This window comes from Oncorhynchus mykiss, chromosome 4 (genome assembly GCF_013265735.2).
Source record: "Oncorhynchus mykiss isolate Arlee chromosome 4, USDA_OmykA_1.1, whole genome shotgun sequence".
NCBI classification, from domain to species: domain Eukaryota; kingdom Metazoa; phylum Chordata; class Actinopteri; order Salmoniformes; family Salmonidae; genus Oncorhynchus; species Oncorhynchus mykiss.
In genome coordinates this window covers 12,081,947-12,107,251 of record NC_048568.1, presented here as the reverse complement: position 1 = coordinate 12,107,251, position 25,305 = coordinate 12,081,947, and the positions used below count along the sequence as shown (strand labels likewise).

General features: G+C 41.6%; 1 protein-coding gene across 1 annotated transcript in view; it reads left to right on the top strand.

The window, feature by feature from the left end:
* The first annotated feature begins 287 nt into the window (after positions 1-287).
* Positions 288-25,305, top strand: part of LOC110522089 (titin) — a 33,456-nt gene continuing 8,438 nt past the window's right edge. Inside the window, exons 1-15 of the mRNA XM_021600182.2 lie at positions 288-777; positions 3,239-3,481; positions 4,621-4,787; positions 5,321-5,355; positions 6,482-6,531; positions 6,745-6,863; positions 9,931-10,080; positions 11,029-11,087; positions 11,773-11,793; positions 14,290-14,456; positions 14,534-14,595; positions 14,682-18,813; positions 19,340-19,890; positions 22,884-23,103; positions 23,617-23,827. Of these exons, the coding sequence (XP_021455857.2) occupies positions 705-777; positions 3,239-3,481; positions 4,621-4,787; positions 5,321-5,355; positions 6,482-6,531; positions 6,745-6,863; positions 9,931-10,080; positions 11,029-11,087; positions 11,773-11,793; positions 14,290-14,456; positions 14,534-14,595; positions 14,682-18,813; positions 19,340-19,890; positions 22,884-23,103; positions 23,617-23,827 (6,260 nt within the window). The 5' untranslated portion in view covers positions 288-704. The remainder of the gene's footprint in view (positions 778-3,238; positions 3,482-4,620; positions 4,788-5,320; positions 5,356-6,481; positions 6,532-6,744; positions 6,864-9,930; positions 10,081-11,028; positions 11,088-11,772; positions 11,794-14,289; positions 14,457-14,533; positions 14,596-14,681; positions 18,814-19,339; positions 19,891-22,883; positions 23,104-23,616; positions 23,828-25,305) is intronic.

The following is a 25,305-nucleotide window of genomic DNA, read 5'->3' as shown; positions in this document are numbered from 1 at the left end:
AGGGGGAAATCCACAGTTAAAGCACCCACTTTAAACCCTAGAGGAGACACAACACTGTCTGACGTACTGTACAGTACAACACACGGGGGAACAGAGTGCATTGTCTTGTCAAGGATTTACTGAAAGCTGCTGCAGTTGGGTTCCAAGTAAGCTTAAAGAGGACAGTAGGGATCTGGGTGACATAGTGAGTAGTTGATGGGGTGAGGAGGTAAAGGGGGGGGGGGGTATCAGGTGAGGATGGGAGTGGAGGATGAGGTGGGCAGGAGTGCCAGGGGGTGGCAGGCAGGTCTGGTTGACAGATGCTTCCACCAAGAAAGTCCCTAACAGGATGACGCTGGGGCTGTAGGGCCCATGGGGTAAAGACGGATTATGTCTGAGCAGTAGATAAACAGATTATTCCCGAAACAGTGTCTGCTTTTTTAACCCTGTCCCTCTTGTCGCACTTCGAGCGAGTCCACTATCCCTAGTTGGACCCAGAGAGCTTGCCTAGTTCCATGCCATGTCTATCAGATGCCACCCTCAAATTCTCACTATCTGCCGGGAAGCAAGTCAAAGCCTTAGCCTAAATGACCAGCCTCCTACATGCGGAATCGATAGACACCCTGATACTAAATGATCCCAAGGACTGTATTAGCACCACATGAGATAAACTCCGCACCTGGATTTTTTTCTTATTCTAACTTTGCAAACAAAACGGTTCCGTTATGCCTTGGAAATGTGGACTCGTTATTACGCTGTTCCTGGTCCTCTTCACTCTCCACGCCACTGCAATTAAAGGTAAGCTTCCAGCTCCATTTTAGTTCACAGAGCCATAAACCTTAAGTACCTGAAGGGCACTACACTTAATCCGTTTTTATGGGATCTCGCTGCTTTAGATATCAAATGTTACACCCCTTATACAGTGGGTTAAATCATTTCAGTTTCATAGCTAAGACGATTTTACATTTTGGACATTGTGTGTGGAACTTTACAACGGCAATCTGCAAGATTACTTTAAGGGTAATTGGGTGTAACCAAGCATTAGAATGATCCAAAATGAGCTTTCTATCTTTACCACTGGTATATCACTGCTACCATTAAAGCTCTGACACAAGAGGCCTACTGATTACGCTGATTATACTGATTCAACTGCAATATGTTTGCACAAAAGGTTTTGTAAGATACTACTCCCAGCCTTGCGTTTGAAACGCACGTAAGAGATACTGCACCTTGTAAGGAGTGAATATGGCAGCAAGGAAGCCAGAATTTGATGGTGAATATGGCTGGCGTGATAGGAATATGACGGGCAGGATGAGCAGGTTGCATAATGGTGGCATAACAACAGGCCTGTAGTTCTACAATATCTCATAGAGTATCTACTATACATACAGTGCTTCCCATCCTGATACTGGTGAGTTTTCCTAAGAGGTGAGCGTCACAAGCTCTTTGAACTTTTGGCATTGTTTGAACAATTTAGAGCTCATTGTGGTTGCATAACCAGCTGGCACTAACTCGGTGACGTAATAATGGCTTGGAAGATATAACTGTTTCAAGGCTATAGAGACAAAGGGTCAAATTTAACATTAGACAAATGAATGCCTGTTTATTGTAGTTTGATTGTGCCGTGATCACGGTTCTACACCATACCAGCAGAAATGTCTAAATAAGTAGGCTAATAGAGTGTGGACCATGGCGGTATCCATAGCAGTACCCACAACTTGATATCCACACAAAGTGCTCAGTATTTTTTGTTGTTATATCAAAAGAAGACAGATGTTTTCTTGTAGTATTAAAGACACACACGCGCAGGACGAAAGGCTGTTTCAAGGTCTTAAAGAATTACTCAAACTGTAAATATTTGCAATGAAAGGAAGTGACTCAATTTGGAATATCCACCCATGACCATGAAGTAACAATCATTTTCCGAATCATGTTGATCCTCAATTTCATGGATCTTTCCTGTCTGTGTACGACATGGAAATCTACTGGCAACATTTAAATTAAGACTGCGGTGGTCTCTGTTTCCTTGGTGATGAGTGCAAATCTGAAAAGGCTACATTCTTTCATGGTTAGGGGATGTAAACATAACTCAGCTAGCACATTTAGTTCCTTTGAAGTTGTGGAAATGTATGTTTTTGGTTTCACATTGGTTGTGGGAATGAAGCCATAGGTTTCCTGACTGGTAAAACTGAACGTTTTTTAAACGTTCTGAGAACAATAGTGAACATTTTGCCTGTTCTGGGAAGCCTATTTTTAGGTGGCAGAGACTTTCTGAGAAGCTTTTAGTCTGGTTCCTTGAAGGTTTTCCTGGGAGGTTTTATTAACACTCCGAGAACGGAAATTATAGGTTATTTTGAGTTTTTTTGATAACTTCCTTAAAACTTTCACGGAATGCTTCATTAAGAGTTGTAATAACACTGCTAGCTTATTTGGGGAATTTGAATTCCAAGCACATATGGAAATGAATTTCCTTAGGCATTAATGCAATCACATTTTTTGTTTGTTATTGTGATCCGGTATGAGTGAGATTCAAACCTATAATCTTCTGTTCTCTAGAACGGAACGGATATGTTTTTAAATAATATTTCTAGAACATTCCATGAACTTTAACAAAGTTTTCCTGCGGTTTTTATGGAATGTTTTCTTAATGTCCTCAGGAACAATTTGAGAACGCTTCTTTGAAAGAACCATGAGGAAATCTGTATGAAAATGTCACGGTGAAGTACTGAAATTCCTACAGAAGAACGTTGTTTCTTAACATTTTTGGAACAATTTGAGAACATTACTTTAAATAAAACCATGAGCAAACCGGTAGGAAACATTATGCTGAAGTACTGAATTTTTTTTTTTTTTAAAGTTCCTTAAATGTGCTGAGAATGTCCAAAGCCAAGCAACTATCCTGCACCATTCCCACGCTCTGACCAAACTCTAAGAAACATACGGTTCTCAGAACGCTTTGTGCTAGCTGGGATACTTTCTGCTGATAAGTTGAGAATTTCCCTCCCGCCACTACAGTAGAATTCTTCTCTCTCACAGCTGAGAGATCAGTCAATTATGTAATTGTATCACAAATAGAAGCCAGAGACATGGTTGAATATTGTATGCATTGATATAACAGAACTATTTCAGGATAGCCATGAGAGAAAATGTTGCTTTTCAACACAGGCTTTTCAAACATCGTACAGTACATTATACAATTTGACACATCTTGTAAATATCATGTTTTGAATGTATTTTTCCTTTTATCTTGTCTTTGCAGAGAGGAATAATCGGGGCTCTTTGCAGAGAGGAGTAATCGGGACAGAAACAGAAGCCATCAATTCAATGCACTTGGTTGAACTTCTGAAAACGACCAAACAAAACGTTAATGTCAGAACGGTATTTGACCTGGAAAAGCATCGGAGGAAGCGGTCCGCAGTCTTTCACTCTGGAGTGAGAGTCTGTCCTCAGGAGACCATCAATGAGGTCATTGCCAGCCATCAAGCCTACTACAGGCTCAGAGGTATGGGCCTCCCGTTCATTACAGACAATCATTACAGTTATGTCATCAAATGCTATCATGTTGGCTATTGCCGGGTGATATGTTTAGTATCCAGCTCTTCTGCCCCAGAGGGCATGAGTTGAGGCTCTGCCTGCTGCGTGGTGAGTATAAAGCCTATACTCAAACTAAATCGTGAAGGTTGTGGTATGCACCAGTGATAAACGTCTCAATTAGTATAGATTGTGGACCATAGCAGTGCCCAGCAATACCTACAACTTGATATCCAGGTGTGCACCAGAGAGAACATGTTGATAAGTCTACAGTCTACAGTAGACAGTGAGGAGAACTGAAGACTGGGCAGCAGAATAACAACAAAGTAATCCAGGGAGAAAACTCACAGGTTCACCCTGAGGCAGCATGCAATACAAAAGCAGTGCACTATATAGGCAATAGGTTGCCATTTGGGACTTATTCGCTGCCTTTTAAAAACATAAAAGCACACCTTTGGGAATAGGAATTCCATTTTTTCCCCCAGAGGTTTTGTAAAGATGATAAAAGAGCAGACTTTTATCTTTTCACCAGACATAAGACTTTGTGTCTACTCTACAACTCTTTTCGTGCTGAGAGTCTCAAAATAGGTGGATTGAAGGATAAGAACAAACTGAATGATTGCAGCAATAGCCTTGAGTTCATTTCGCATTTGAAAGGGTAACCAATCCGATAGCGCTGGGCCATCCTGAGGGGAGGATGGAGGATGGAGTGGGGAACTTGGCTAAGGACAGGTCAGGGGAAAAAAATCTGAATTTAGTCGTTCATCATGAGAACCATCGGTGTGTTCTCTTGACAAGATAAAGCCGCCGTTCTCCCAGCTTTTATCTCACTACTGTTGAACCCTCATGTATCTGAAAACAATCTGCTTTGTTTAGAGTTATTTTTCCTTTGAGACATCTCTATCACCCCGCAAATGGCACCCTATTCCCTTTATAGTGTACTACTTTTCTTGACCAGGGCCAATAGGGCTGTGGTCAAAAGTGGTGCACAATATAGGGAATAGGGTGCCATTTGGGATGTACACTTGGACTTTATGTGGATCTCTATCTATTGGTAGAGGTGCTGAGGATCTTTCATTCTCACCGGAAGACTGTTCTGTCTTTGGTCAGTTTGTCAGGAGGCTGTGTGGGAGGCCTTCCGAATCTTCTTTGACAGGATCCCTGTCACTACAGAGTACACAACATGGGTTCACACATGTCAACACGAGTCTCTGTGTCTCGCCGACCTGGCCACTAACTTCAGCAACTCAGAGGAGCACATGAGTATGGTGTACAGGGTGAGGAACCAACAACACACGCCTTCCTTTTATGTTTTGTAGCAGTGAGACCAATAATGACTTTAATGATTTGAATGAGCATATGCACGTCGTTACTGAGGGTAAAACAATTTTCAATGGCAATAGCCAATGGGTGAATTTATGATATCATGTGAAATCCATTTATTTTAGTACATTTCCTCAGGAAACAACAGCATTGTTTTTTGCACAATAGCCACAGGGAAAGTAATTGTAGGAACTCGTCTTTCCTCTCAGTATTAATTACATATCAGTCTCTTGAGTGAAGGGGAAACATATCCTTGTTATATTGCTCCCATTAATACACAAAACAGCATCATATTAATCTCTAGTCTAGTCAATTTGGTTCATTTACATCTATAAGAGTTTATAAAATGCATGTATATTTGCAGACAGCACTCCCAAGTTTCAGTGATACTTTATATGCTACACAGTTTTGATGTATTATGTTATTGGTTTAAAGTCCAGATGATGTGTATGACTGATGTGGTGATGTGATTTTTCTACTTTCGTAGAGGATGAATCTGCGAGACGAGAGGCAGTCGACTGGGTAAGGCTTAGAGACAAGGCAGTATGCCGCCTGCTGTCTGCTGATAGATGTCAACGGTGCTTCTTTCTCACACACACTACAGCCCTCTTGAGTCCGGCTTTGAATTTGACCTGCCATATAATTCCAGCACTCCATGTGGTCCATGGGCCAGGGGGGGTCGGTCAGGCTCACTTGGGGTGACGATGTCTAATAGGGATTCTCCTGGAGGTTTATGTCCCTAGAGTTGGAAAATGTGTGATAGCATTGCAGCAATGAGAGCTTTCTGCGTGCTTTCTTCAGCTTTCTTCACATTTCCCATATGGATTTAACCCTATGACAAACAATGTCAACAAGTTATTGCTCACGTATACCCCATAATTAAATTGAAGGTTTATATACATATCATAATAAAACGTTTTATTTTTGGGAAGTCAGGGGTGAATTGGGTGGGGGTAGGGTGGGGGCTGACATTTTTCAATTGTGATAAAGGGGGCCCTGGAGGAAAAATGTTGGGAACCTAGAGTACATATCCGAATGACCTGTATAAATTGCTTTAAAAAGGACACCTTGATACATTGTTACTTTGTTGTAATATAACCAACTTTGAAAGCACCACCTACAACTATTGTTTAAAAATAGGCCCTATTGTGCCATTGACATTAGAATGTCGGAAGCTTGTCCATAGAGTTATATTATTTATAATTTTAAAGGTAATTTCATCACCTTTTAGAAACACTTGGCAACATAGTTTAAAATGTATCAGGGTTTCTTTTTTTAAAGCAATTTATACAGGTAATTCAGATATGTACCCTAGAGGTCAAAGTCCATATCACGTGACATAATTACCATAAATGACCAAGTATTTACCCAGGTTGTTACTATATGCTGTACATTACATCTGCTTTGGTATACTGTACATGTGCATGCACTCTTGTATGGTGCTGCTGGTTGAAGACCATTGTATTCTTAAAACAGGTGGAGAGCTTGTGCATTGCCATGGTAATTATCTTGTAAAGTAATTGGGGGATAAGTGCTTGTTGTCAAATGCTGTTTTTTCACAAACCATTAGCTTAAACACTCACAGCTGGGCTATTATGGACAAACATTCATCATTCATTATTCGTATGATCTACTCTTTCACCTGCAGAGCAGAAGCAGCCGCAACCACAGCAGCACCAGAGGTCACTGAGATAGCAGGTATGGCAAGACACTTTATCAAAAGGCACATATCAATAGTTAATCAATGATTTTATAAATCTGAATATACAGTATGTTTGTCTTGCATATAGTATAATTAGATTGTAATGATCTGTTAGGGGAAAACCAAAACAGCTTAAATGAACAGATTTGTATTCCTGCACAAACGTTTCGGGTATGAGCCCTTCTTCATGACATCAATGATCCGTTTAGGTCCAGAAGAGACCCAGACTGCTGCACCAGAACCACCCACTCCCGTGACCAGTGATTCCAGTGTCCCTGATGCTCCTGATGATACAGTTGAAGTAGAAGAAGAAACCGCTGCTGAGGAGGTAAACGCCATTGACAGTACCTTCAGAAAGTATTCACACCCCTTGACTTTTTCCGCATGTTGTATGTACCCTAGAAAGACTCACAGCTGTTATTGCTGCCAGAGATGATTCTAACATGTATTGACTCAGGGGTGTGAATTGTTCTGGGTAAGTCTAAGAGTATTGCACATCTGGATTGTACAATATTTGACATTATTCTTCAAGCTCTGTCAAGTTGGTTGTTGATCATTGCTAGACAGCCGTTTTCAAATCTTGCCAGCGGGAAAGTATTCAGACACCTTGAATTGTTCCACATTTTGTTAAGCCTTATTTCATTTTTTTTGCAAATGTATAAAATATCAAAAACAGATATACCTTATTTATATAAGTATTTAGACCCTTCACTATGAGACTCGCAATTTAGCTCAGGTGCATGCTGTTTCCATTGATCATCCTTGAGATGTTTCTACATCTTGATTGGAGTCCACCTGTGATAAATTCAATTGATTGGACATGATTTGGAAAGGCACACACCTGTCTATATAAGGTCTGTAGAGCTCTGAGACAGGCTTGTGTCGAGGCACAGATCTGGGGAAGGGTATCAAAACCTGTCTGCAGCATTGAAGGTCCCCAAGAACACAGTGGCCTCCATCATTCTTAAATGGAAGACATTTGGAACCACTAAGACTCTTCCTAGAGCTGGCCAAACTGAATAATCGTGGAAGAAGGGCCTTGGTCAGGGAGGTGACCAAGAACTCGTTGGTCACTCTGACAGAGCTCTCGAGGTCTTCTGTGGAGATGGGAGAACCTTCCAGAAAGACAACCATCTCTGCAGTGCTCCACCAATCAGGCCTTATGGTAGAGTGGCCAGATGGAAGCCACTCCTCAGTAAAAAGGCAGATGACAGCCTGCTTGGAGTTTGCCAAAAGGCATCTAACGACTCTCAGACCATGAGTAACAAGATTATCTGGTCTGATGAAACCAATATTGAACTCTTTGACCTGAATGCCAAGCATCACATCTGGAGAAAACCTGGCACCATCCCTACGGTGGCAGCATCATGCTGTGGGGATGTTTTTCAGGGACTGGAAGAATTGTCAGAATCGAGGCAAAGATGAACGGAGCAAAGTACAAAGAGATCCTTGATGAAAACCTGCTACAGAGCGCTCAGGACCTCAGACTGGGGCGAAGGTTCATCTTCCAACAGGACACAGACCCTAAGCACACAGACAGGACAATGCAAGAGTGGCTTTGGGACAAGTCTTTGAATGTCCTTGAATGGCCCAGCCAGAGCCCGGACTTGAACCCGATTTAATATCTCTGGAGAGACCTGAAAATAGCTGTGCAGCAACGCTCCCTATCCAACCCTGACAGCGATTGAGAGAATCTGCAGAGAAGCATGCGAGAAACTCCCAAAATACAGGTGTGCCAAGCTTGTAGCGTCATACCTAAGAAGACTTGATGCTGTAATCGCTGCCAAAAGTGCTTCAACAAAGTACTGAGTAAAAGGCCTGAATACTTATGTAAATGTAATATTTCAGTTCTTTCTTTTTTTTAAATAGCTGTGCAAACATTTATAAAAATCAGTTTTTGCTTCATCATTATGGGTGTGTAGATGGTAAGAAAAATATTGAATCCATTTTGAATTCAAGCTGTAACACAACAAAATGTGTAATAAGTTAAGGGGTATCAATAATTTCTGAAGGCACTGTAGCTTAGGCTAGATGTTAAGATTGCTAACAGCTTGCAGATTGAAAGGAAAGCTGACAGAATGTTTGCTTGTGGTTGCCCAGCCCAGCTGTTGCCTTGTATGTCTCAGACAGAGAGGGTGAGCTGATAACATTTAGCCATATGGTCTAAAAGCTATCATCAAATACATTATCTAACTGCTGTTCCTATTCATTAGGGCAAACCATTGTAGTGAAGTAATATGTATCATATGCATTTTATATACAGTATACCTTACATATGACCCATCATAAGACTAATATGCAATTAATATGATCAAAGTCTACTAAAACGAAATACCTGACTACATAAAGATGATTTCGCTTTCTTTGCAAGAGACTATAGTTGGATTACAGTAATAAGCCATCGAGAAATGTCTGAGAATTGCCTAAGGCAGATATTTCATGACATTGTAAAACAATGAAATCCCACACAAGGCATAAAGCTTAAGTTACAAAACATTAACAAGCACTACAAGGAATTATTCTAGGCATAAAGATGTCAGAGTTACAAAGCAAAGCATGAACAAAACAGGTCTACTCAGGCAGAAGGCCGAGCAGCCTACAAGAGAAACATGTCCAAACAACCTTTCTGTAGAGTGGATAACAGAAGCAAGTGAGAGAAGTAAGTACTTCCATTCCATTTATACCAGATCTGAATTATCTGTGTTGAAAATATGTTTTTTTGACAACCACAGACCAAACCAAAATGAATAAAAATAAGATATCCAATCAGATCGAACCAGCCAACATCCTCTAGGAAGGCGGTCACATCTATGTTTGATGACCTGAGGGGGAGGGCTGGGTATACTAGAGAGAAGACATCATTCCTGAGAGATCCTTGCATACAGTGTCGTCAGAGTTCACTCTGACCATCTAGACTTACTACAGAGATCATACATCCACGTAGATAGCATCAGTGTTCTCTTCAGGGTACAAGTTTCAGATAGAGACCAAACAAGCATCACTAACACACATTTCAATAGTTTATCCGCTGCATACTGTGTCACAGAGAGAGAGAAAGGCATTTTGGCCTCTTGATGGGGAAAGGATTGACTGGTCCTTGAGAATGTTCCTTGTGTTCCTGGGCCATTTGCCATGCAGACCCAGAGGTTACAGAGAGCACATACAGTATGTTAGGGCCGAGCCTACACCATAGCATAACGTTTTGCAAGGGAAAACTAAAATGGGTATTTCTTAAGTTCAGGTTGTCCCTCCCTATTTCAGTCTGTTTTCTTTCCTTTTGATGCTTAATGAATAGGACTTTTGGTACCTAATCAATAGGGCTCTTTTGGTACCTAATCAATAGGGCTCTTTTGGTACCTAATGAATAGGGCCCTGTTTTCTTCCACTGTTTGTAGGACTCTGAGCTGCCCAACATTGTTCCGGAGAACCATGTGGAGGAGATAGTGGAGTTCAGCATTGACCTGGTGGACCCAGGCTACAGGGAACTACTGGACGACCCTGACTCCCCCCAATATGTTGACCTCTCTCAACACCTGCAAGACCAGGTGAGATAATAACCATTGCTGTCATTGTCAAGCCAAATAGAATGGAAATGAGTGACAAGGAGTTGGCATGATGGGGCAAACGGACTGACACTCAGGCTAGTCGAGATACTGCACAGTAGATGGAAAGACTTATGGGAGGCCAGGCTCTGTAGTCTGTATACCCTCTTTATGTCCATCAGTAATGTAAATGTCCCTAAGACCAATGGGCTATCCCATTGAGGTACAGTTTATTTGGTGTCTTGATGGGTTTTTTAAAAACATGTTTTTAATGTATGCACAGTGCCGCAAACAACATTTTCCATTGGAAATAAAGTCATTATCTTATCAGTGTCACACGATCAACTAACAGATACAGGGACCTGATGCAGTAGAGTGTGATCTGTGACACGTTGCTACAAGTGCTCCTGTCCTCATGGGTTGTGGCCCTCTGAAGGGGTTCATGGTTAAAAATAATTATAGAATGCCACAGGATCATGAGTCAGAAGCAAAGAAAGCAGATTACTGAGTTGCAATTAATGGATTCTCAACCTGAATACACCATGGTTCAGTCCCGATCTCCACCCTTCTCCCGAAATATGCACTTGCACATTTTCTCCCATTGGATGTTACAATGGTGGAAATTCATTGGACTCTCAAAGCTGGGCACAGACGTCAATTCAACGTCTATTCCACGTTCGTTCAAAGAAATTTAATTGAAATGACGTGGAAACAACATTGATTCAACCAGTGTGTGCCCAGTGGCAAGTGTCTGCTAAATGTGAGTAACTAAAGGTAGAGATATATGAGTGTAAGTGTCCCGTTCATACATTCCTGACTTACAGTACTTTAGATATCCTCAGATTACATTATGAGAGCTGGTAACCAGTAACATTTGTGCCAACAGAAAATGGCATCATATTTGATTCTGTAATAAACAAGTTTAATTTAGTCCATCTTCTTTTTCAACAGATGCTCCATGTTTTTGACAAGCTCCCAGGATTTAAAGAGATCAGTGTTTTGGGAATCAGGTAAGTCTGTGGCAGACATGAATAATCACATCTGGTGCCTTCGAGCTTAATTCCAACATTTTGGAGAGCTAATGAAAAAAGCAATAGATTAGGTGAGACAGATGAAAGCCAGGTGAAAGCTGGTAGCTCCACCAGTAGAAGTGAAGCACAGCCTCTCACTGCGCTGAGAAATTCCTCTCAGACTCAATTTATTTTAATCGGACCTTTAACTACGTGTTGATTTGGAATGGACTCTGGATTCATTTGAACACATAACAAGTCCATTCCCACCGAGCTGAAATGCAGTCAAATGCCAGGAACAGAAAATATTTTAGTGCCATCCAGCCATTCTGTCATGCTACAGGTTGTGGTCTTGGCTATGCTGACTGTAATAAGAGTTCTTTAGTCATTAGTGTGAACGACATGCATGCCAAAAATACATCTTTCCTTTGAAGGTCATTATATCTTTAAAGGTCATTATATCTTTACATTCAAATACAAAAGAATACATGTCACGAGTGAAAAGCACATGTTTGTGATGACACCCGACCAGCAATGAAGGACGTTTTATTTCCTTTGTAGATGATTAATCATTATATCTCATACTAATGGCTGAGAAGTCATTACATCACATACTAACGGCTGACAAGTCAATATATCACATACTAATGTCTGTCCTCTTTTCTTCCCTCTCTCCAAATCTTAGCGAGGCCCATGAGAGTGAAGGGTAATTTAATTACTGTGATGAGAGCCATCTTGAGTGGTAGCTGCAGTTTCCCTCTGTGTCTGTGCTTGTCCCTGCCAGTCTGCTGCTTCGCTCAGTGTGTATCTGGATCTATCACAGGACCCAGGGAGAGAGGGATCAGATAACCTGAGAGTAAATCCATTTCAATTCAATCACTTTTTGACAGCATCCCTTTTGATTTAAACCAAAACTTTCTGTACATGTTTGTCCATGGAAGAAGTGGTCAGAAAGTGACTTTTTGGACCCGAATGCCAAAACATTCAGGAGATAAAGGTGCTCAAAGGTGACCCCTTTTTCATACCCCACCATACCACGAGACGTCCATGTCTTCGTCACATCTTCAACCTATGGTTGAGTTTCTTTTTATAAAAAACATTATCTAAAAATGGATAAACTCACGATTTTTTTTGGTGGGTGGACCAGGGGCCATCTTTGTGGTTGTAATTAGAACCACAAAGAAGTAATTAGAAGCATGTTGTGTCTCAACCGATGGCGGGCACAACACAAAAACCTCAGATGATGTAAAATAGGGTCTAAGCTACAACATATGTGAATATGAAATAAATAATATCAGCTTTAACATTGCAGATAGATTGTGGCTTCTATCAATGTAACTGTCTGCATAATTTCCAATCACCCATATATATTCTTTTGAAAAAAAGAATTATCCAAAATTATTCTTATTTTAAATCAATAAATAATACAATGGTTTAACAACCCTGTTCGTAAGCTTTCTAATGATGTCAACCTCAACCATTTATATTGTCCAGTAATGAAGACATGAATGTCTCATGCTATGGTGGGGTATGCAAAATAGGTCAACTTTCAGCATCTTTAGCGCCTGAATGTTTTGCCATTCAAGTCCAAAAAGTCACTTTCTGAGCACTTCTACGAATCACAAATATGTACGGAAGGTTTCGTTCAAATCAAAAAGGACTGCTTTAAAAAAGTGATTGAATTCAAATGGATTTTCCCCTAAACAAACAGCAACTCGGCAATAGAGATTAATAGAGAGTGATGGCGTCTTTTTGTAGGCACCAACTCACCAACAAAGCCTATGTCAAAATATAGTTTTTTTTTTATAAAGACCGAAAATAAGGTCTGTGGTAAACATAAGTTTAGGAGATCATATATACGTTTTGTTCTATGCTATAATCTTCATCAGCTTACATCAGTTTTTGTGAATTTTGAAGAATTTGTGAACTTTTTTAAAGTAATAGACTAAGGCTTCATAATTCATAAAGGTCATGTTAACTGACTGATGTTATCTCGTAGAACAAAACATATAAGATCTCAGAAGCCTGTGTTAACCTCAGACCTTATTTTTGGCATTTATTCCAAAACTCTATTCTTTCTGCCCATTAGGAATGGCTGAACGAACCAGAGGTAAATCATTTCTGGTTTTTAGGACTACAAGCTGGCGAGCTCTATTACTCGGCTGTTTGTGCACTGCAGCCATGATGGGTCAATACATCAACCAGGGACATTGTTGAGAAATGGCGACCAAAGTCAGCTGAAACTGGGACTCATTTTTCTCCCCTTCTGTAGCTCATTTATACTTTGTGATTTTGGCAACAAGGCCCTCTATCTACTTCCCCAGAATCAGATGAACTCGTGGGTACCATTTTTATGTCTCTGTGTCCAGTATGAAGGAAGTTAGAGGTACTGCATTAGCACATTGACTGGAAGTCCATGGGTATCTGCTAGCATGCTAGTAGCATACCAGTAGATTTCCAGTCCTTGAGCTAATGCTAGTTAGCAATTTCTCAAGCGCTACTTCCTTCAAACTGCATGAAAACATTAAAATTATATCCACGAGTTCATCTGACTCTGGGGAAGTAGATAGAGGGCCTCGTTGCCAAAATCACAAAGTATCCCTTTTGGGTTAACAAGGTTTTCATAGGCTTTTTCATCTTAGGATGGAAGGCATGTAAGTAGTACAATACAAAGCCCTGTGTGAATAGAATAATTGCAGAGTTGCTCCCTCCCTAATTTGCGGGCCCTGTGGTGGCCAGTGCTGTCACATGCAATAATATCCATGCCAGTTAGTGGCTCGAGCCCGCTTCACTAATCTGATAAAGGATTACACAACTCATTCGACCTTGGCATCTTCACTGTTCACAAAAACAAAAAGGAAAGAAATTGATGTATCAACATTGATGTATCATTGCTATTAATCCCATTGAACTAATATGTTTACCCTCCAGCTTCCGCATTGACAGAGCTGAATATTGCTAAATTTTTGATAGTGTCATTCAAATCTGCAAGAAAAAAGTGGTTGATTTCCATGCTCTGCATTTCAAGTACACTACTTTTCAATTGATCTTGTATCTTGACTCTCCAATTCTTAAACCTACCAGGGGATTGCTTTGTTTTTAGTTGATTTAGTTAATTGCTTAAAGTGTATATAGATCTGTATAATACAGTAATCACTAACTACTCTTATTTTCTCTCATACAATATATTCTTCTTTTTCAGACCTGGAGGAGTGACAGTGCACTATTCTCTGGTCTTTCAGACAATTTCAGAGGATGACACAGGGACTCCAGTGTCAGCTGTGCCCAACCTGCGGGAAATGGTGGCCAAGGCTTTGAGTGAAGAGGCCTCTCTGCCAGTGGATCTACAGTCATTAAACTTTGAACCAGGTAGCCAAATCACTGTGAATAAGTTGTTATATTTGTGAAATACATGTTTTGCATCGTTGTTGTACGTCTTTCCACAGTAAAAGGGATTCCACCAACTACAACACCAGTTGAGGAAGCTGTTGAGGAAACGATTGAAGATGTAAGTACTGGCTTATTAATCTAGACTAATGGTAAAATACCATACTTTGCATCAACATGCCTTTTTTTTGTCTGTTTCATCAACAGTCGTTTGAGCCAGCTTTCCACAACGATCTGGACATATCCACAGATGAGCCAGAGATTGCCATGGAGAAGCCTCGTCTGGATGTTCCACTTGGCCCTGTGGAAAAGGAAAATGCGCTCATCACCTTCCTGGACTCTACAGATATTCCAGAAAAACAAGAAGAAGCAGCACCACCAGAGAGGGGAGATGTGCCCTACATCTACAAGGACACTAGTGATGAATTAGTGGAGAGTGAATCTGAAGCAACAACTGAACCAGAGGAAGAGGTGCCATTTATCACACACATGATTGAAACCATTCAAGCCATTGATGAGGGAACTGGTGAGCTTGTAAGAGACTATTTCCCAACCTCTCCTGCTGAGGAATACCCTGAGCCACCTTTTGGTAATTTAGTCCCTACTAATGGGTACCCTGTTTTGCCCCATGAGGATTTGGATATTACCTCTGCCCATGAAATAAAAAATATAGAAACTAATGCTCCAGCTAAACTCCTTCCTAACTTGATATCAGAGGAGGAGGCTGTTGTTGAGAAGGAGGCTGAGCCTACTCCGACCACTCAGATTAAGCTTACCACAGTCATTGCCACTGAGGAAGAGGTATCTAACCCTGAATTACATGTGACGACTCTCTCAGCCATCACAGATCAGCCTGCCACTGAAGCAATAGAGGACTTTGAAGTTGAGGATGATATTATCCATATTCCGATTGAAGGGGAAGACGTTGAGGAACCAGAACCTGAGGAAGAGGTAGTTGGGATCTCGGAACCTGAAAAAGCGATAGTTGTGGAACCAGAGCCCAATGAAGACGTAGTTGAAGATCCAGAACCTGAGGCAGATGTAGATGAGGTCATGGTAGTTAAGATCTTGGAACCTGAGGAAGAAGTAGTTGAGAACTCGGAACCTGAGGAAGAAGTAGTTGAACTAGAACCTGAGGAAGAGATAGTTGAGATCTCGGAACCTGAAAAAGAGGTAGTTGTGGAACCAGAACCTGAGGAAGAGGTATTTGAGGAACCAGAGCCCAATGCAGACTTAGTTGAAGATCCAGAACCTGAGTCAGACGTAGATGAGGTCTTGGTAGTTAAGGTCTTGGAACCTGAGGAAGAAGTAGTTGAGAACTCGGAACCTGAGGAAGAAGTAGCTGAGGAACCAGAACCTGGTGAAAAGGTAAATGAGGTCTCGGAACCTGAAGAAAAGGTAGTTGAGGTCTTGGAACCTGAGGAAGAATTAGTTGAACCAGAACCTGAGGAAGAGGCAGTTGAGGTCTCGGAACCCGAAGAAGAGGTAGTTAAGGCACCAGAACCTGAGGAAGAGGTGGTTGAGGAACCAGAGGAAGAGGTAGTTGAGCTCTTGGAACCTGAGGAAGAGGTAGTTGAGGAACTAGAACCCGAGGAAGCGGTTGTTGAGGAACCAGAGGAAGAGGTAGTTGAGGAACCAGAGGAAGAGGTAGTTGAGGTCTCGGAACCTGAGAAAGAGGTAGAACCAGAACCAGAAACTGAGGAAGAGGCATTTGAGGGACCAGAGCCTGAGGAAGAAGTAACTGAGGAACCAGAACTTGAGGAAGAGGTAGGTGAAGAACCAGTTGAGGAACCAGAACCTGCGGTAGAGGTAGATGAGGTCTTTGTAGTTGAGGTCTTGGAACCTAAGGAAGAAGTAGTTGAGAACTTGGAACCTGAGGAAGAGGTAGCTGAGGAACTAGAACCTGGTGAAAAGGTAGATGAGGTCTCAGAACCTGATGAAGAGGTAGGTGAGGTCTTGGAACCTGAGGAAGAAGTAGTTGACGAACTTGAACCTGGGGAAGGGGTAGTTGAGTTGTCAGAACCTGAGAAAGAGGTACTTGAGGAATTACAAACTGAGGAAGAGGTAGTTGAGGTCTTGGAACCTGAGAAAGAGGTACTTGAGGAAATAGAACCTGATGAAGAGGTAGTTGAAGAACCAAAGGAAGAGGTAGTTGAGTTCTTGGAACCTAAGGAAGACGTAGTTGAGGAACTAAAACCTGAGGAAGCGGTAGTTGAGGAACCAAAGCCTGAGGAAGAGGTAGTTGAAGAACCAGAACCTGAAGAAAATGTAATTCAGGTTTCGGAAAATGAGGAAAAAGTAGTTGAGAAAACAGAAGAAGAGGTATTTGAGGAACTAGAATCTGAGGAAGCGGTTGTTGAGGAACTAGAACCTGAGGAAGCGGTTGTTGAGGAACTAGAACCCGAGGAAGAGGTAGTTGAGGAACTAGAACCTGATGAAGAGGTAGTTAAGGAACTAGAGCCTGAGGTAGAGGTAGTTGAGGAACTAGAACCTGATGAAGAGGTAGTTAAGGAACTAGAGCCTGAGGTAGAGGTAGTTGAGGAACCAGACCCAGATGATGAGGTAGTTGCAAAACCAGAACATGAGGAGGAGGTAATTGAGAAATCAGAGCCTGAGGAAGACATAGTTGAGGAACCAGAGCCTGAGGAAGAGATAGTTGACGAACTAAAACCTGAGGAGGAGGTTGTTGAGGAACCGGTAGTTGAGGAACTAGAACCTGCGGAAGAGGTAGTTGAGGAACTAGAACCTGAGGAAGAGGTTGTTGAGGAACCAGAGCCTGAGGAAGAGGTAGTTGAGGTCTCAGAACCTAAGGAAATGGTTGTTGAGACACCAGAGGAAGCAGTGGTTGAGGAACCAGAAACTGAGGAAGAGGTCATTGAGGTCTTGGAACATGAGGAAAAGGTAGTTGATGAACCAGAGGTTGAGGTTGTTGAAGAACCAGCATATGAGGAAGAGGTAATTGAGGAATCAGAGCCTGAGGAAGACATGGTTGAGGAACCGGAGCCTGAGGAAGCGGTAGTTGAGGAACTAGAACCTGAGGAAGAGGTTGTTGAGGAACTAGAACCCGAGGAAGCGGTAGTTGAGGAACTAGAACCTGAGAAAGTGATAGTTGAGGAATTAGAACCTAAGGAAGTGGTAGTTGAGGACCTAGAACCCGCGGAAGAGGTAGTTGAGGAACTCAAACCTGAGGAAGAGGTAGTTGAGGAACCAGAGCCTGAGGTAGAGGTAGTTGAGGAACCAGACCCAGAGGATGAGGTAGTTGAGGTCTCAGAACCTAAGGAAATGGTTGTTGAGAAACCAGAGGAAGCAGTGGTTGAGGAACCAGAACCTGAGGAAGAGGTAGTTGAAGAACCAGAAACCGAGGAAGAGGTAATTGAGGTCTTGGAACATGAGGAAAAGGTAGTTGATGAACCAGAGGTTGAGGTTGTTGAAGAACCAGCATATGAGGAAGAGGTAATTGAGGAATCAGAGTCTGAGGAAGACATGGTTGAGGAACCGGAGCCTGAGGAAGCGGTAGTTGAGGAACTAGAATCTGAGGAAGAGGTTGTTGAGGAATTGGAACCTGAGGAAGCGGTAGTTGAGGAACTAGAACCAGAAGATGAGGTAGTTGAAGAACCAGAATATGAGGAAGAGGTAGTTGAGGAACCAGAACCTGAGGAAGCGGTAGTTGAGGAACTAGAACCTGAGAAAGCGGTAGTTGAGGAATTAGAACCTAATGAAGTGGTAGTTGAGGACCTAGAACCCGCGGAAGAGGTAGTTGAGGAACTAGAACCTGAGGAAGAGGTAGTTGAGGAACCAGAGCCTGAGGAAGAGGTAGTTGAGGAACCAAAGCCTGAAGAAGAGGTAGTTGATGAACCAGAACCAGAGGATGAGGTAGTTGAAGAACCAATGCCTGAGGAAGAGGAAGTTCAAGAACCGGAGCCTGAGGAAGAGGAAGTTGAAGACCCAGGACCCGAGGAAGAGGTAGTTGAGGTCTCGGAACCTGAGGAAGAGGAAGTAGAAGAACCAATGACTAAAGAAGAGGAAGTTGAAGAACCGGAACCTGAGGAAGAGGAAGTTGAAGATCCAGAACCTGAGGAAGGGGTAGTTGAGGAAACACAGCTTGAGGAAAATATTAGTGAGCCACCAGCTGAAGAAATTAAAATCATCCAACCTGTGGATTCTTTAGAGGACACTCTATTTGGAGAGGAAACCTGGATACCTGATCCTGTTGAAGAGGACAATATTGTCCCAATAGAAGACCAGTCAACTGAGGAGGACATGGAGGAACTATTGCCTGAATACCACGGGTATGAGGACAGCTATCCTGAGGAAGCTGTTGATAATGTGGAAGAAACAGGTGAGTAATGTAGGTTACAAAGGCTGTTTTTGACCAGTAAAGAACAGATAACAGTCATATATAATTCAACATTTTCAACAATGAATTTTGTTGCTGCATCACAACTAATAATTACAGGCCGGCCCAGGGAGGAGATGTATTAATGGTCTATATTTGGGCTGAATGCTGTGCTGCCTGCTGATTAATCTTTTGTCGTGTTTATCATTTTGTATGCAGTAAACACAAGGCTTTTGACAATTCATTCATTACCCATGCTTATACCGCTGAGAGATACTTTATCAAATGATGCTGATTGATTTTTATAGAATAAATCAGACAAATATTATTCACTGCAAGGCCCCGGCAGAAATGAATGGCTCGCCTGGAACGGTTTCATTCCAGCAGTCATATAGGGAATGAAGCTCCACATTCAGTATAAAGCAGGATAATGTATTATGTATTGGACAGTTGGCAGGCATTTGCAGTATGGGTAAAACACACTTGTGATGGTTAGTGACTTATTGAAATATCCCCTTCTATTACAAAGATGACACAGCAGAGGTCAGTGAAGTGGAAGTGGCTCCACTGCCAGAGGAGAGTGAAGAGAAGATAGCAATGATAGCAGAACCCATCCCTGACTCTACGTCAACACCCCCTGCAGAATCTGACACTGTGCCTGTGGTAGATGTAACAGAGTCACCTTCAGAGTTAGAGCTGATGGTGGAGGATACTGAGGAGCCGGAGGTGGTTGTTATCGATGAAGAGGCTAAAGAGGAAGTCGTAGAGGACTCAGAACCTGAGGACGAGCGTGTGCAAGACCTTGCAGACGAACTTGATCAAATGGACCTGGTAAGCACAGAGCCCATTAACCTTCCAGAGGCCAGTGGATACTCATTGTCTCCTGAGCAGCACCCCGTCGAGACCACAGCTTCTCCACCACTGAGATACCTGACCACTCCCTCCATGACCACGGCGAGTAAAGGCAGGGAGCTGGTGGTGTTCTTCAGTCTACGGGTTACTAACATGAGGTTCTCAGATGACCTCTTCAACAAGAGCTCTTCAGAATACAGATCCCTGGAGAACACCTTTTTGGAACTGGTGAGTGAGAATGAAATATGTTCATAAAGGGGGGAATTCCGACCCAAGTTAAGCGTGTAAATGGAACATAATTCTCTTTACACGTATTCTGACCTTGAACTTAAGCATGAGAATAGCATTCTATTCATCCGCTATTCGTTTGGGGTGGAGATTAAGGAAATGAAGGTGTGAAATCAAGGAAAGTAAGGTGTGGCAGAAGTGTGTCTACAGATACACTGTATTCTGACCTGGATTTAATTCCCTCGTAATTCCACAATCTTTATGCGTGATGAAGCGATGAATGAGGTCGAGCAACCTGTCTGTTCCAAGTGGAATAACATCTACTTTATTGTTTTTCAATAGAAATAACATTCTCCATGCACTGTAATTTACAAATTGATCAGCGCTATTGATAAGAGCTAGGTAAATTTGTAAACTGTTTGGATAAGGGGATTGTAAATATCAATGACAATTGTTTTAGATCTATTTTACCTTATGATCGCTGGAGACAAATGTGAAACCAGTCGTACAGTACGGAGGCAAACTGTAACATATCAACATATCACCTTTTCCACAGGGACATTTATGAAATACTGGCCTTTTAACCTTGCAGGGATGACATTTGGAGACCCAAGCTATAGGCTTCTGTAGCCATTAGCAAATGACATTATAACACCAAACCTACTCAGTTGATTTATGATTTGCAAAATTGTACAATTTGTATTGTGTTAAATATTACCCACTATCGGTAGCATATCTTTCCTCGGTCACCTTTGTGTGGTTGTTCCTGAGGATCGCTTGCCAATTAGGCTAACGTATTACAAGCTGTGCAATAATTTGGGACATGTGGCCTATTTGAATCCTTACTGAACACAGACCATACGTAGCAGTTTAAACCTGGAGATTGAACGGTTGTCATCACAGTTCCGTGATTAGTGAGGATTATTAAGGTAGATTTATAGTACTACCGTTTCAGCCCTGTTGTACTCGTTTCTCACCTTCCAATATTTAATGGATTAAACAATTGAATATGTCAACTTTCAGGATGAATCAAACTACTGTATTTTTGATTCACCAAGATATTTAGTCTGTAAAGGTTCTCCAGAACTCTTTTTTATTATTACTCATGAATATTTTCCTAACCCTAAATAATATACAAGATCAGAGTATGTTTTTTACCGGACGGTAATGACAGCCTGGGATCGAACTCCAGGCTGTAGTGACGCCACAACACTGCGATGCAGTGCCTTTTTTTTTTTTTTTTAGCAAATGCATCAATTCAGCTTTGTTCATTTTTGGAGTGACGTCTATTTAAGAGTGACGTCCATATTTTTAAGGCCTGCGTTTCGCATGACTCCTTTTTCCCCGGACTAAACTGACGTGCCTGCTTTAACGTTGAGCGAATTTAGCAACGAGTCATAAAGATAGCAGATTTAGCTTTCAGAATAAGATACATTGAAATGATGCAGCTGATGGGTATATTGTTTGTGAAAGTATATGCATAGCTAACCTGTCTTCACCTTTCTCTTGAACTTGACATGTTAGATAGGAATACTCTATTAGCTGCCTTTAATGATTGGTTCATCAACAGATATTTACATCGATTAGATTTACTTATGCACATAAGTCGAATAACATGTCTCGCTTTCACGCTGAAACAACTGCACCGTTCCCCTCGGTATACAGTGCAATGACTCAGCTTACAGTTAAATAAGTTGTAGAAGATGAGGGCTGCCATGTTGACAACCGAGCACGTAGACACTGGTCTGGTTCCTTTTGACGTGACAAGATGTGGGAGAGAGAGAAGGAGAGAGAGAGGGAGATTAAATATTTCATATGTCAAACCATTTTTTTGTTGTTGCTGTCATTGACCCCATAGCTTCATCACTAAAAGCGTGCTGGTAACCCCTCAGCCTCTCCACATGTACAGACTCCAACTGAATAGTTTGTTTGGGCTAATTTCAGGCTTAAAAAATAACTCTATTTGTAAATTGAAGGGCCAGACTCTCTGAGAAGTTAATGGATTTGAAATGGACGGCTCATTGTAAACATATGCACGTTCTGTATGTGGATAAATGAATGATAGAGCCATTATGACCAGCTGCGTCATAATAACATGATACTTCAACACCAAATGCTCCATAGAGCCTGATCAGATCTATTCTATACTGGACCCGTAGAGCCTTAACTAGGCAACCTTTAAGGTGTTTCAACTCTTGAGGATATGTATTTTCGAAAGATATGGCACTTCACTCACAATTTGTGCATAATTAACATATAATTGCAGAGTGGGTCATGCTCTCTGTTTGTCTAAAATGGTAGCTTTGAATCCCTTTGACAAAACCAAGGAGTGAGAAAAACTATAAGGAAGATTGCTGTGCTGACAACAAAAGTCTGATGAACTGCCAAGCTCCGAGATCTCAACCAGCATCAAAGCTGTCCTAAGTTTTCCTCCAAAGATCAAAAACTATTCAATGTGCTGCCTGCCAGTAACGGTTCTACATTCAATATTTCCAATTGAAAGAAATCACTGAAGGCAAAGTTTTTTTTGCCCCCCGGACTTGTCTGATCTATGCTCAGGAGCCGAGGAATTACATCCTTTTAAATGGTTTATTTAACTCAGAGGGAAGGCGCTGGCTTAGACCTGGCTTAGACTTGGTTAGACCTGGCTTAGACCTGGTTAGACCTCAGACCTGGTATTATCACTTCATGGCTTTGAATAATGGGACCCTGCCACACACAAGTAGAGGATTTTTAGTAAAAGGGCTTTGTTACACTTCAATCGTGTATAAAAACATGGGGAGTAGCGGGTAGAACTCTTTGAACTACCACATGGTTATTACGGATAGTGATTAAATGTCACTGCTATGAGAAAGTCGTTCAAGTCAGTGAAGGCCAATAATCTCTTTCTATGCCTAAGAGAAAAAAGTTTAAACACATTGAAATGTCAATTGAAAAGAATTTGTCCTCAACGCTTTAGTCACTTGTGGCTTTTCTCTTCTGTTTCTGTTCAGCTGCTGCCGTACCTGCAGTCCAATCTAACAGGATTCAAGAAGCTAGAGATTCTTAACTTCAGGAATGGCAGCATTGTGGTCAACAGCAAGATGAAGTTCACCAAGTCAGTGCCATACAACGTGACCCGGGCCGTCCACTGTGTCCTGGAAGACTTCTGCAACGCTGCAGCCATGAGACTCAACATTGAGATTGACAGTCACTCTCTGGACATAGAGCCTGGTACGAGACGAGGCCCGGGGTTGTGTCCCAAATTGCACCCTATTCCATATATAGTGCACTACTTTTGCCCATAGGCAGGGCCCTGGTCAAAAGTAGTGCGATGCATAAGAATAGTGTGCCATTTCAGACTCAGACCATGTTTCACTGCAGTTGCACTCATTTCAAGATGTTTACAGAACATAACAAATATACTGTAGTAACAGTCGAATGAATGAGAACATTTTGCACGGAGACTTTTACAGCTTGAAAGAATAAAGTACTTTTATCGCAGACTATAAATTGTCGAGAGTCTAAAATCTATCGAATGCAATGGGCCATCGTTGCTAGACTTTTCAATAACTAAAGTGCTAAACCTTCAAATTCAATTCTGACAAAAACAGAGGGAAAACCTCATTAAACATCGAACACTTTTGACTACCTCCCTGAGAAGAAAAAGGGGAGAAGACACAGATACTTTGGTATTTCATGGAAACTGATCCTACCATTTCCCCCTTCCTCATTTTTTTTGAACAGCTGATCAAGCAGATCCCTGTAAGTTCTTGGCGTGCAACGACTTCTCTCACTGTGTGGTGAATCGGTGGTCACGGGAGGCCGAATGTCTCTGTGACCCGGGGTACATGGCTGTGGACGGCCTGCCCTGTCAGAGTATCTGTGTCCTGCAGCCTGACTACTGCCAGAACGGGGGCCGTTGTGAGATAGTACCAAGGCATGGAGCCACTTGCAGGTACCTTAGAATACTTCAACTATCTGAACATATGGGAGGCATTGCAGTAGGTTTCTATACGTGTACCAAGATTTGTATTAAACCGTACATTTTTACTGCTACCTAATATTCATAATATCCATTGTCATCACTTGTTTCTCTCACCTGTTACGTTGTTCTACTTGTTTATGTTGTTTACCTTTACCTTTACCACTTGTTCCCTCAAGTGTTGCGAGGGAAGCAACACAACGTGACAATGTAATACCACAGTCAACACTACACATACTCTTCATGAACTGTACATTATGTGCTCTAACCAAGTGTCTTTCACTGCTTTAGATGCCCAATAGGTAAAGTCTGGCACTTTAACGGGGAGCGCTGCACTGAGCTGGTGGCTGTGCCAGTAGACCCTTTCCTTTTCATGAGCTGCTTTGTGGGCTTCCTGTCCTTTGTTTATGCCGTGATAGCGCTCATGTCATTCATGTACACACAATGTAGACGGACCAGAGAGACAGTGACTTTGGCGTGAGCAAAATTATTTTCTTCACCGTGCGGATTTGTATGGTACATGTACTTAGCTGTACTATATGTGTTTTTACTTCTACACTTGCTATATATATATATATATATATATATATATATACACACACATATACACATACACTCTGGTTAGAGGTAACATAAATTTTGCTTTGAGAGCAGCACTGGTACTGTAGTCTTAATACTAGTGGACTTCAGTGACGTTATCTTGGCGCTATAAGCTCACAGCTCGCAGTCATCCAGACAGCATCATGCTGACACTGGAACCTACAGAAAACATTTCTGTATAATCATTTTTTCCCTTAATATCATTTTGTTTAGACCCGATTAAACATACTCACCTTCTGGAAAAAAGGTTTTATTTTTGGGGATTAAATCTTTAAAGTCACCACCACTCAAATCTTGGTTCTTATTTAACATACACATTCAAAGCTAATCATTATGTCTTTACTGGTATATGCTTAAAGATGTATTTCTGTATGGGGGCAACTTTTTAATGTTTATTCTTCAGTAAAGCCCATACGACAAGAATCAGAAACGTCCAAATATCCTTCACTAACTATGCTACCACTTAACTAATCCCTCGACACAGTATATGTAAAAACAGCGATAAAGTACTTACAGTGACAAAGTCGTGTTCAAGCAAAGGTTAAAGTGTCAGTGGCTTTAGTTCCCCCTCTGATCCAGTTAGTTCCATGTGAGAGCAGCTTTTCTGCTTGTCTGGGGATTTGAGGGCTTCAACCCTACAAGGAACCAGTCAACCCACCCACACAGACCTAGATTTGCCATCTCCCATTAACACAGTGTACATCCAAAATGGCAACCTATTCCGTATATAGTACTAATCTAGCTCCTAGACCAGACAGCACCACAGACAGTCAACAATATCAAGTCTTAGAACATCTAAAAGGTTAATACGTTATTTAGCTTTCCTGTAATCTTATTGTAACTAGTTTAAG